The sequence below is a fragment of the Staurois parvus genome, unplaced genomic scaffold, assembly GCF_062004578.1.
Source record: "Staurois parvus isolate SC_StPar_1 unplaced genomic scaffold, SC_StPar_1.0 ptg001071l, whole genome shotgun sequence".
NCBI classification, from domain to species: Eukaryota; Metazoa; Chordata; class Amphibia; order Anura; family Ranidae; genus Staurois; species Staurois parvus.
In genome coordinates this window covers 177,501-190,774 of record NW_028318867.1, presented here as the reverse complement: position 1 = coordinate 190,774, position 13,274 = coordinate 177,501, and the positions used below count along the sequence as shown (strand labels likewise).

At 49.2% G+C, this 13,274-nt stretch overlaps 1 protein-coding gene across 1 annotated transcript in view; it reads right to left on the bottom strand.

Moving 5' to 3' along the window:
* Nucleotides 1-13,274, bottom strand: part of MDGA1 (MAM domain containing glycosylphosphatidylinositol anchor 1) — a 245,798-nt gene that overhangs the window by 124,333 nt on the left and 108,191 nt on the right. Inside the window, exons 9-10 of the mRNA XM_089658457.1 lie at nt 10,362-10,691; nt 5,367-5,660 (exon numbers count right to left, since the gene is read on the bottom strand). Coding sequence (XP_089514583.1) covers nt 5,367-5,660; nt 10,362-10,691 — 624 coding nt within the window. The remainder of the gene's footprint in view (nt 1-5,366; nt 5,661-10,361; nt 10,692-13,274) is intronic.

Sequence of the window (13,274 nt, the reverse complement as noted above, 5' to 3'; positions counted from 1 at the left end):
GAGCACTATTCCTCCCACTGACACCAATGATGGGGCACTATTCCTCCCACTGACACCAATGATGGGGCACTATTCCTCCCACTGACACCAATGATGGGGCACTATTCCTCCCACTGACACCAATGATGGGGCGCTATTCCTCCCACTGATACCAATGATGGGGCACTATTCCTCCCACTGATACCAATGATGGGACACTATTCCCCCCACTGATACCAACAATTGGGCACTATTACTCCCACTGACACCAATGATGGGGCACTATTCCTCCCACTGACACCAATGATGGGGCACTATTCCTCCCACTGACACCAATGATGGGGCGCTATTCCTCCCACTGATACCAATGATGGGGCACTATTCCTCCCACTGATACCAATGATGGTACACTATTCCCCCCACTGATACCAACAATTGGGCACTATTACTCCCACTGACACCAATGATGGGGCACTATTCCTCCCACTGATACCAATGATGGGGCACTATTCCTCCCACTGACACCAATGATGATGGGGCACTATTCCTTCTACTGACACCAATGATGGGGAACTATTCCTTCCACTGATACCAACAATTGGGCACTATCACTCCCACTGACACCAATGATGGGGCGCTATCCCTCCCCTGACACCAATGATGGGGCAACTATCACTCCCACTGATACCAATGATGGGGCACTATTCCTCCCACTGACACCAATGATGGGGCACTATTCCTTCCACTGACACCAATGATGGGGCACTATTCCTCCCACTGATACTAATGATGGGACACTATTCCTCCCACGGACACCAATGATGGGGCACTATGCCTCCCACTGACACCAATGATGGGGCACAATTCCTTCTACTGACACCAATGATGGAGAATTATTCCTCCCACTGACACCAATGATAGGATATTCCTTACACTGAATTCAATAACGGGCACTATACCGCTTAATGATTCCCTCGATAGGGTGCTATTCCCCTCACTGACACCACCAATGGGGCACTATCACTCCCACTGACACCAGCAATGGTGCACTATTCCTCCCCCTGACACCAATGATGGGGAACTATTCTTCCCACTGACACCAATGATAGGATATTCCTTACACTGCATTGAACAATGGGGAACTATAACTCTTAATGATACCCTCGATAGGGTGCTATTCCCCTCACTGACACCAACAATGGGGCATTATTCCTCCCACTGACACCAACGATGGAGCACTATTGGTCCCACTGACACCAATGATGGGGCACTATTCCTCCCACTGACACCAGTGATGGGATGGTATTCCTCCCTGTGGCACCAATGATGGGGCACTATTCCTCCCACTGACACCAATGATGGGATGCTATTCCTCCCTGTGGCACCAATGATGGGACGCTGTTCCTCCCACTGACACCAATGATGGGATGCTATTCCTCCCTGTGGCACCAATGATGGGACACTGTTCCTCCCACTGACACCAATGATGGGACACTATTCCTCCCACTGACACCAATGATGGGACACTATTCCTCCCACTGACACCAATGATGGGGCACTGTTCCTCCCACTGACACCAATGATGGAGCACTATTCCTCCCACTGACACCAATGATGGGGTACTATTCCTCCCACTGATACCAATGATGGGGCACTATTCCTCCCACTGATACCAATGATGGGGCACTATTCCTCCTACTGACACCAATGATGGGGCACTATTCCTCCCACTGATACCAATTATGGGGCATATTCCCCCACTGATACCAATGATGGGGCACTATTCCTCCACTGACACCAATGATGGGGCACTATTCCTCCCACTGATACCAATTATGGGGCATATTCCCCCACTGATACCAATGATGGGGCACTATTCCTCCACTGACACCAATGATGGGGCACTATTCCCCCACTGATACCAATGATGGGACACTATTCCTCCACTGACACCAATGATGGGGCACTATTCCTCCCACTGATACCAATGATGGGGCACTATTCCTCCCACTGATACCAATGATGGGGCACTATTCCTCCCACTGATACCAATTATGGGGCACTATTCCTCCCACTGACTCCAATGATGGGGCACTATTCCTCCCACTGATACCAATTATGGGGCATATTCCCCCACTGATACCAATGATGGGGCACTATTCCTCCCACTGACACCAAGGATGGGACACTATTCCTCCCACTGACACCAACAACAGGGCACTATTATTATTTTTCCATATGGCCATAGTCTCCCCCCCTCCCCTTAGACAGAAGGCCAGTAATTTGCCCTTTGTTACAAAATTTGCTAAGCCCGTCTTCAGAGGAAGACCCTGCCTATCTGCAAATGAAATGCTACAACAGAACAGCCAATCACGTAGAAGCGCGACATTGACATCAGAATTTACTTTAAGGTGAACTTTACAAAACGAATTAAAATGTGTAAATTAATGACACACAGTATAGGTTCCCATTACCGCTCCTTGGATTCCGCTCGCCCATCCAGGCGTCTCCCACCCCATGAACTTCCCCGGAAATGTCATCTTGGCCAGCCATTGACATGCAATCGCGGTAATTGCTTTTACCCAGAGGGCATTGCTGCAGCTCACATTACTTCTGATCTAATTGTAACCCAAATATCACCCAGGATAATAAAATCCTCAGCAACATATGTCTGTACTATAGATGACGGTATCCAGTAATTACAGTTTACTCAGCATATCGCCCTCTATGAAATGCCAATTAAAGGGAAACCATTCTCTGGGGCTCAGTGTACAATGGCAATCATTACTGCAACGTATCTGCAGACAATGGGGAGATCTGTCCACAGTAATTTGTGTCTCTGCCCCTCCCACAATGGGGAGATTTCCCTTTAGTGGTTTGTGTCTCTGCCCCTCCCACAATGGGGAGATTTCCCCGCAGTAGTCTGTGTCTCTGCCCCTCCCACAACGGGGAGATTTCCCCACAGTAGTTTTTGTCTCTGCCCCTCCCACAATGGTGATATTTCCCCGCAGTACTTTGTGTCTCTGCCCCTCCCACAATGGAGAGATTTCCCCGCAGTACTTTGTGTCTCTGCCCCTCCCACAATGGAGAGATTTCCCCGCAGTACTTTGTGTCTCTGCCCCTCTCACAATGGAGAGATTTCCCCGCAGTACTTTGTGTCTCTGCCCCTCCCACAATGGAGAGATTTCCCTGCAGTAGTTTGTGTCTCTGCCCCTCCCACAATGGGGAGATTTCCCTGCAGTAGTTTGTGTTTCTGCCCCTCCCACAATGGGGAGATTTCCTGCAGTAGTTTGTATCTCTGCCCCTCCCACAATGGGGAGATTTCCCCGCAGTAGTTTGTGTCTCTGCCCCTCCCACAATGGAGAGATTTCCCACAGTAGTTTGTGTCTCTGCCCCTCCCACAATGGGGAGATTTCTCTGCAGTAGTTTGTGTCTCTGCCCCTCCCACAATGGAGAGATTTCCCGTAGTAGTTTGTGCCTCTAACCCTCCCACAATGGGGAGATTTCCCGTAGTAGTTTGTGCCTCTGCCCCTCCCACATTGGGGAGATTTCCCCCAGTAGTTTGTGTCTCTGCCCCTCCCACATTGGGGAGATTTCCCGTAGTAGTTTGTGTCTCTGCCCCTCCCACAATGGAGAGATTTCCCCCAGTAGTTTGTGTCTCTGCCCCTCCCACAATGGGGAGATTTCCTGCAGTAGTTTGTGTCTCTGCCCCTCCCACAATGGGGAGATTTCCCGTAGCAGTTTGTGCCTCTGCCCCTCCCACAATGGGGAGATTTCCCCCAGTAGTTTGTGTCTCTGCCCCTCCCACATTGGGGAGATTTCCCGTAGTAGTTTGTGTCTCTGCCCCTCCCACAATGGAGAGATTTCCCCCAGTAGTTTGTGTCTCTGCCCCTCCCACAATGGGGAGATTTCCTGCAGTAGTTTGTGTCTCTGCCCCTCCCACAATGGGGAGATTTCCCTTTAGTGGTTTGTGTCTCTGCCTCTCCCACAATGGGGAGATTTCCCCGCAGTAGTTTGTGTCTCTGCCCCTCCCACAATGGTGAGATTTCCTGCAGTAGTTTGTATCTCTGCCCCTCCCACAATGGGGAGTATTCCCGCAGTAGTTTGTGACTCTGCCCCTCCCACAATGGGGAGATTTCCCGTAGTACTTTGTTTCTCTTCCCCTCCCACAATGGGGAGATTTCCCGCAGTACTTTGTTTCTCTTCCCCTCCCACAATGGTGAGATTTCCTGCAGTAGTTTATGTCTCTGCCCCTCCCACAATGGGGAGATTTCCCACAGTAGTTTGTGTCTCTGCCCCTCCCACAATGGGGAGATTTGTGCCTCCACTACTACCTCTCTGCCTTGTACAGGGTGTTGGTCTATGTGGGTGCTCTAAGTACTCACACTGGACGTTGAGCTGGACCGCAGCCTCCCGGGGCCGGATGTTGAAGCCATTGTACCGCGCCGTCTGACATTTGTACGTCCCGCTCATTTCCTGCAGTAGTTTGTATCTTTGCCCCTCCCACAATGGGGAGATTTCCCCGCAGTAGTTTGTGTCTCTGCCCCTCCCACAATGGAGAGATTTCCCACAGTAGTCTCTGCCCCTCCCACAATGGAGAGATTTCCTGCAGTACTTTGTGTCTCTGCCCCTCCCACAATGGGGAGATTTCCCGTAGTAGTTTGTGCCTCTGCCCCTCCCACAATGGGGAGATTTCCCCCAGTAGTTTGTGTCTCTGCCCCTCCCACATTGGGGAGATTTCCCCCAGTAGTTTGTGTCTCTGCCCCTCCCACAATGGTGAGATTTCCTGCAGTAGTTTGTATCTTTGCCCCTCCCACAATGGGGAGATTTCCCCGCAGTAGTTTGTGTCTCTGCCCCTCCCACAATGGAGAGATTTCCCACAGTAGTCTCTGCCCCTCCCACAATGGAGAGATTTCCTGCAGTACTTTGTGTCTCTGCCCCTCCCACAATGGGGAGATTTCCCGTAGTAGTTTGTGCCTCTGCCCCTCCCACAATGGGGAGATTTCCCCCAGTAGTTTGTGTCTCTGCCCCTCCCACATTGGGGAGATTTCCCCCAGTAGTTTGTGTCTCTGCCCCTCCCACAATGGGGAGATTTCCCCGCAGTAGTTTGTGTCTCTTCCCCTCCCACAATGGTGATATTTCCCACAGTAGTTTGTGTCTCTGCCCCTCCCACAATGGTGATATTTCCCACAGTAGTTTGTGTCTCTGCCCCTCCCACAATGGGGAGATTTCCTGCAGTAGTTTATGTCTCTGCCCCTCCCACAATGAGGAGGTTTCCGTAGTAGTTTGTGTCTCTGCCCCTCCCACAATGGGGAGATTTGTGCCTCCACTACTACCTCTCTGCCTTGTACAGGGTGTTGGTCTATGTGGGTGCTCTAAGTACTCACACTGGACGTTGAGCTGGACCGCAGCCTCCCGGGGCCGGATGTTGAAGCCATTGTACCGCGCCGTCTGACATTTGTACGTCCCGCTCATTTCTCGGGTCACATTTTCCAGCCGTAGCCGACCATCGGGAGTTTCCACCACCATTTCACCGGAGGGGAATCCACCTTCCTTATCCACGCGGGTCCACAGAATGGGTGGAAGCGGCTTCCCCCGCACCTCACACACCAGCTCTGCCAGGGAGCCCTCCCGTACCGTGATGACGGCTCGATCCTTGGGGACACTGAGCGATGGAGGGACTGCCGGGGAAGAAGAGATCAGAGAGACAATGACAGAGCGTGATATCAGGACGGTGCATCATATCAAAGGGCAGAACACTAAACCAGGGGTCTCCAGGGGTCTCCAGGGGTCTCCAGGGGTCTCTAGGGGTCTCCAAACTGTCTAAACAAAGGGCCTGTTTACTGTGCTGCAGAGTATTGGGGGGCCGTGGGCAGTGGGAGTAGAAAATGTCCCATCTACAGTGAATGAAATGCGTATTTGCTCCCCGGCTGATGCTGAATGTTCGCCCCTCACACAGAAATGATCGGTCTAACAATGGAATGTTCGCCCCTCACAGAGAAATGATCGGTCTAACAATGGAATGTTCGGTGTAACACTGAGAGACAGAATACAACAACAAATTCAGCAGAAATGCGTCTAACCAATGATGACGGATCTGCATGTTCATGAGGGAAAGAAGGATTTGATCCCCTATCATTCAGCAGGATTTCTGGCTCCCAGGTGTCTTTCATACAGGTAACAAGCTGAGATTAGAAGCAGTCTCTTAAAGGGAGTGCTGCTAATCTCATTGTGTTACCTGTATAAAGGACACCTGTCCACAGGAGCAATCAAACCATCAGATTCCAAACTCTCCACCACGGCAAAGACCAAAGAGCTGTCCAAGGATGTCAGGGACAAGATTGTAGACCTACACAAGGCTGGACTGGGCTACCAAACTATGGCCAAGCAGCTTGGTGAGAAGGTGACAACAGTTGGTGCAATCATTCACAAATGGAAGAAACACAAAACAAGTGTCAGTCTCCCTAGGTCTGGTGCACCATGCAAGATCTCACCTCGTGGAGTGTCAATGATCATGAGAACAGTGAGGAATCATCCCAGAACTACACGTGAGGATCTTGTCAATGATCTCCAGGCAGCTGGGACCACAGTCACCAAGAAAACAATTGGTAACACACTACGCCGACAAGGACTGAAATCCTGCAGTGCCCGCAAGGTCCCTCTGCTCAAGAAAGCCCATGTCCAGGCCCGTCTGAAGTCTGCCACTGAACATCTGAATGATGCAGAGGAGGACTGGTGGGAAGTGTTGTGGTCAGAGGAGACCAAAATCCAGCTCTTTGGCATCAACTCAACTCGCCGTGTTTGGAGGAGGAGGAATGCTGCCTATGACTCCAAGAACACCATCCCAACTGTGAAACGTGGTGGTGGAAACATTCTGCTTTTAAGGGGACAGGACAACTGCACCGCATCAAAGGGACGATGGACGGGGCAATGTACCATCAAATCTTGGGTGAGAACCTTCTTCCCTCAGCCAGGGCATTGAAAATGGTTCGTGGATGGGTGTTTCAGCATGACAATGACCCAAAACACACGGCCAAGGCAACAAAGGAGAAGAAGAAGCACATAAGGTCCTGGAGTGGCCTAGCCAGTCTCCAGACCTTAATCCAATTGAAAATCGGTGGAGGAGCTGAAAGTTCGAGTTGCCAAACGTCATCCACCAAACCTTAATGACTTGGAGAGGATCTGCCAAGAGGAGTGGGTCAAAATCTCTCCTGAGATGTGTGCGAACCTGGGGGCCAACTCCAGGAAACGTCTGACCTCTGTGATTGCCAACAAGGGATTTGCCACCAAGTACTAAGTAATGTTTTGTGAAGGGGATCAAATCCTTATTTCCCTCATGAACATGCAGATCAGTCATCATTTGTTAGACGCATTTCTGCTGAATTTGTTGTTGTATTCTGTCTCTCAGTGTTACACCGAACATTCGATTTTTAGACCGATCATTTCTTTGTGAGTGGCGAACATTCAACATCAGCAGGGGAGCAAATACGCATTTCCTTCACTGTATGTTATAAGGGGAAATATTAGTGACCCATCATTGGTGTCAGTGGGAGGAATAGCTCCCCATCATTGGTGTCAGAGGGAGGAATAGTGCCCCATCATTGGTGTCAGTGGGAGGAATAGTGCCCCATCATTGGTGTCAGTGGGAGGAATAGTGCCCCATCATTGGTATCAGTGGGAGGAATAGTGCCCCATCATTGGTGTCAGTGGGAGGAATAGTGCCCCATCATTGGTATCATTGGGAGGAATAGTGCCCCATCATTGGTGTCAGTGGGAGGAATAGTGCCCCATCATTGGTGTCAGTGGGAGGAATAGTGCCCCACCATTGGTGTCAGTGGAAGGAATAGTGCCCCATCATTGGTATCAGTGGGAGGAATAGTGCGCCATCATTGGTATCAGTGGAAGGGATAGTGCCCCATCATTGGTGTCAGTGGGAGGAATAGTGCCCCAGCATTGGTGTCAGTGGAAGGAATAGTGCCCCATCATTGGTATCAGAGGGAGGAATAGTGCCCCATCATTGGTGTCAGTGGAAGGAATAGTGTCCCATCATTGGGAGGAATAGTGCCCCATCATTGGTATCAGAGGGAGGAATAGTGCCCCATCATTGGTGTCAGTAGGAGGAATAGTGCCCCATCGTTGGTGTCAGTAGGAGGAATAGTGCCCCATCATTGGTGTCAGTAGGAGGAATAGTGCCCCATCATTGGTGTCAGTAGGAGGAATAGTGCCCCATCATTGGTATCAGAGGGAGGAATAGTGCCCCATCATTGGTGTCAGTGGGAGGAATAGTGCCCCATCATTGGTGTCAGTACGAAGAATAGTGCCCCATCATTGGTATTAGTGGGAGGAATAGTGCCCCATCGTTGGTGTCAGTGGGAGGAATAGTGCCCCATCATTGGTGTCAGTGGGAGGAATAGTGTCCCATCATTGGTATCAGTGGGAGGAATAGTGCCCCATCATTAGTGTCAGTACGAGGAATAGTGCCCCATCATTGGTGTCAGTGGCAGGAATAGTGGCCTGTCATTTGTGTCAGTGGAGGAATAGTGTCCCATCATTGATGTCAGTGGAAGGAATAGTGCCCCATCATTGGTTTCAGTGGGAGGAACAGTGCCCCATCATTGGTGTCAGTGGAAGGAATAGTGCCCCATCATTGGTATCAGTGGGAGGAATAGTGCCCCATCATTGGTATCAGTGGGAGGAATAGTGCCCCATCATTGGTGTCAGTTGGAGGAATAATGCCCCATCATTGGTGTCAGTGGGAGGAATAGTGCACCATCATTGGTATCAGTGGGAGGAATAGTGCCCCATCATTGGTATCAGTGGGAGGAATAGTGCCTCATTATTGGTGTCAGTGGCAGAAATAGTGTCCCATCAATTGTGTCAGTGGGGGGAATAGTGCCTCAAGGGCCAGATATAGGAATGCAGAGGGCCGCATTCAGCCCCAGGGTCACAGTTTGGAGACTGCTGCTCTAAACCAAAAAAAGGAGGAAAAACAAAAAGGATTTGTAACATCGAATACTGAAGGACGACTCCAAGCCCTTTAAAGCCGTACAAAAACAACTTAAAGAGAAAGTTCAGTCCCTGTCACTTTGCACCCCCCCCCCCCCCAGTGCCACCATTTCTGTTACTGTGGTACGTGGTAAGATGTGATGAAGGGCTCTGCACAGCCTTCATGTTCAGACATCTGACCACACACAGTGACACAATGCGGTTTGGGACTTCCATACTGCTTAGTCTTCCTGCACAATTGGGGAAAAAAGGTTGAGGAAAGTAAGTTTGAATTTAGGAAATGTCGACTTTAGTCCTTATATTCTGTAGACATGAGCGGTATAAAAAAATGTAACTTATACTTTAAGGACAAATATAACATTTCCTCCCCCATCAACTTTTTCTGTAGTCTTCAGGCTAGTCATCGTGCCTGATGTTCTCCTTCTCCTCACCTCTTCCCTGGTTTTGGATGATGCCTGATGTTCTCCTTCTCCTCACCTCTTCCCTGGTTTTGGATGAGTCCTGATGTTCTCCTTCTCCTCACCTCTTCCCTGGTTTTGGATGATGCCTGATGTTCTCCTTCTCCTCACCTCTTCCCTGGTTTTGTATGAGTCCTGATGTTCTCCTTCTCCTCACCTCTTCCCTGGTTTTGGATGATGCCTGATGTTCTCCTTCTCCTCACCTCTTCCCTGGTTTTGGATGATGCCTGATGTTCTCCTTTTCCTCACCTCTTCCCTGGTTTTGGATGATGCCTGATGTTCTCCTTCTCCTCACCTCTTCCCTGGTTTTGGATGATGCCTGATGTTCTCCTTCTCCTCACCTCTTCCCTGGTTTTGGATGATGCCTGATGTTCTCCTTCTCCCTACTTCTTCCCTGGTTTTGGATGATGCCTGATTTTCCCCTCCACACCTCTTTCCTGGTTTTGGATGATGCCAGATGTTCTCCTTCTCCTCACCTCTTCCCTGGTTTTGGATGATGCCTGATGTTCTCCTTCTCCTCACCTCTTCCCTGGTTTTGGATGATGCCCGATGTTCTCCTTTTCCTCACCTCTTCCCTGGTTTTGGATGATGCCTGATGTTCTCCTTCTCCTCACCTCTTCCCTGGTTTTGGATGATGCATGATGCAGAAGGTGGCGCTGCATCAGTCTCAGCCTCAGGGGGCAGGGCCATGACACCCGACACTCACGGCATGTCCTCCGTCTTCTAGGTTGAATGAGCCTGAGTGTCATTCAACCAAGAAAACTTCTTGGGTAGAGGAGAGGTACTGAGGAGGACACCCCAACCCCAAACTAATGGTCATGACATCTACCCTCTCCCTCGTCCTTAGTTATGACTTGATATGTAACCCTTGCCCCCGGAAGGGTCCATTTCTAGGCAGTCTAGATGACGTTTGCTCACCTGTCTCTGCGGAGATGTTGATGTCACTGCTCTTCATGGTAAAGGGCAGGTTGGGTAAGGAAGCCTCACACATATAGATGCCGTAGTCACTGAATTTCAGGTCTAAGATCTCCAGACTGCTGCTCCCCGAAGGTAGTTCCGGGTCGTTCCTGGTGATGACGATCCTGTTGGTCTCCTTAACCGCCTTCTGGTTCTTGAACCACATGTACTGGACCTTATCCTGAGGCACGGCGTCAACATGGCACGACAGCTTCAACTCCTGGGTCAGCTGGATGGTCTCGCTCTCCTTGATGCCGTCAGGCGTGATCTGATAGGTCAGGTTTCTCATGGCTGTTCAAGGCCAAAAGGAAACAAAAGAAGAAATATAAATGATAAGGGTTTTAAAGACTTCAGGTCGCACATTAAAGTGGACCTGTTATTTTCACACTTGTTCATTCATCAACAGGGTACACGTCAGCACTACCAATTCATCCTATTATTTTGAATCAATAATACAAATTATTTCATGCTGTGACTTGAAGCCTACAGAAGGGATCACAAGGTCTGTGGCTACCAGACGTGTCTGTTTCTGGTTTAGGCAAAAACCATGTTCTGGGGACCTAAGCTATAAGTTCCTGACATCAGTGCTGGGACAAGGTCCTTCAAGGCCAAGTTCACCTTTTTTTTTTCTAAATTCCAGCTTCCCTATGTACCAATATACCACTAAGGTTCCTCTGTTGCAGAAAATAAAAAATCTTTCTCTATATCCTAGAGCAGGTCTTACCTCAGCCTCCAGTTCATTTTATAGAAAACTCCTCCAGAACTTCCTGGTGTTATTCCAGGGCCATTTTGATGCATGGGCACCCCCAGGGGCCCCAGATGCATGCCCCCCCATGATAATCTTGCATTACATCATACTTGTCAACTGTCCTGAATTTTCTGGACAGTCTTGCTTTTTACTAAGCTGTTCCGATGACCGTGTCCCGGGCAGCGTCCAGGAGATTTGGGTATGGGGGCAGCAGCAGCCTGTCAGTGGTCTAAATCTACAATTGGGATGACATCTCCCCACCAGCACTGTGCCCTTTGTGTTGATTAGTCTTTGATTTATGGCATATTTCCTTATTGTTTAACCGCCTCCCACCCTCCATATAAGGAAATGACGGGTGCAAGGTGGTCCTCTCGTGCTGGCAAGTGGTTAAAATCGATTTTATTGACAGTACGAATTGTATCAATTATTTACACTTTTAATTCTTGAGAGTAGGCGCATACATTGGGGCAGGCTGGTAGGTGTCCCAGTGCATTACTTTGCCCAGGGGCACAAGATGGCCCTGTATTCATCCTTTGGGACGTGAAAACCGGGAAGTATTTCAGCAAAGGACCTCATTGACGCACCCTGCACCTGCCCTCCTCCTCCAGGAGACTGCTCCCACCCATCTCTGTTGTCAGTGAGCACTGTTCTCCCATGAGAAATGTCCAAAATGTTCAATGAGCTACTCTGCCATGTTTAAGGAAGTCTATTGAAATCAATGGGCTGCTGTATGCGTGTCGCTGAGAAAACACGCCAAAAAAAAAACATGTGTTCTCGCTACACTAGGTGTGACTGGGGCCATGGACTAGGTAAGTGAGAAATAGGCCCATTGGGATGGTTTGGGCAGAAAAGACATTAGAAAAGGCTTCTATTTATTATGAAAGTGAAATTCTGCCTGAAAAGGTGAACTTAGCCTTCATCATCCAAGGTGAAAAGACCAACGTGTGACCCCTCCCCATAACAAAAAGAGTAGAATCTCCTGTTGAGGAGCCCAAGTTGGCCACCTATTCTGTATACCCCTGGGCCCAGCACTGCCAGGCATGCCTCATGTATCAGACTCATATGCACCCCCCCCCCCACCCATGTGCAGAGTTCAGTACTAGAGATGAACAATTGCCTGAAATGCTGAGGTTTGGCTAAAGTTTCTAAAAAACCTGCAAGCCTAAAGAACGCAGAATTTGTAAAATTAGAAGTCTCTTTAAAGTCAATGGTGACCTTAACCAGGCTCTAAGTGTGGATTACAAAGCATTAATTGATGCAAAACTGTGTAGAGTGGTTGGTGAAGCTGATAAGATGATGGGGCCAAACCACCAAACCACTTCCATCAAAAACTCTACCAGGGTGGAAGGGTGGGACCTGGTGGCACTGGCAGTCAAGTTAAGGGTGCTCAGGGAAGCACAGAAGCAGGTATGAGGTAGAAATAGCCTTTGGTTACTCTCTCCTTGAAGCAAAAAAAAAAAAAAACAACCTAATGCCTCCTATATTGAATTCACTGGGTTCTGCCAAAATAGCAAAATTTTGCCAAAATCTTCTGAATATGGGAAAATTTTGGAAAAATGCCTTTGGCCACTCTCTCATTGAAGGCAAAAACAGCCCAAATCTTCTGAATATGACTGAGATTTGGGGAAAATTAAAACTCTCTTTTTTTTTCATCCATAATAGTCACCCTGTAGTAATTTTATGTAAGTGGGTGCAACCCTGAAGGCACCCCAGGTTGGAAAGTATAAGCTGAACCCACCACCAGATGGGGCATAGGATGGGTGTGGTTACGGATAAATAGCAAAAAAGGCAGGACCTCCTGCTGAAGAGCCCAAGCTGGCCACCTATTCTGAATACATCTGGGCCCAGCACAACCAGACAAGCCTTACGTGTCTGACTCATATGCACCCTCCATGTGCAGAGTTCAGTACCAGAGATGAACGAACTCCTGAAATGCTGAGGTTTGGCTGAAGTTTTTAAAAAACTTGCAAACCTCCTTAATTTAGAATGTTCCAACTAGAGGTCTCTATAAAGTCAGGGAACCTCAACTAGGTTCTAAGTGTGTGTTTCAAAGCAACATTGTGCAGAGGGGCTGGGGAAGCTCTTGGTGACCCTGCCTAAGGAGATGATGGGATCCACAAACATCC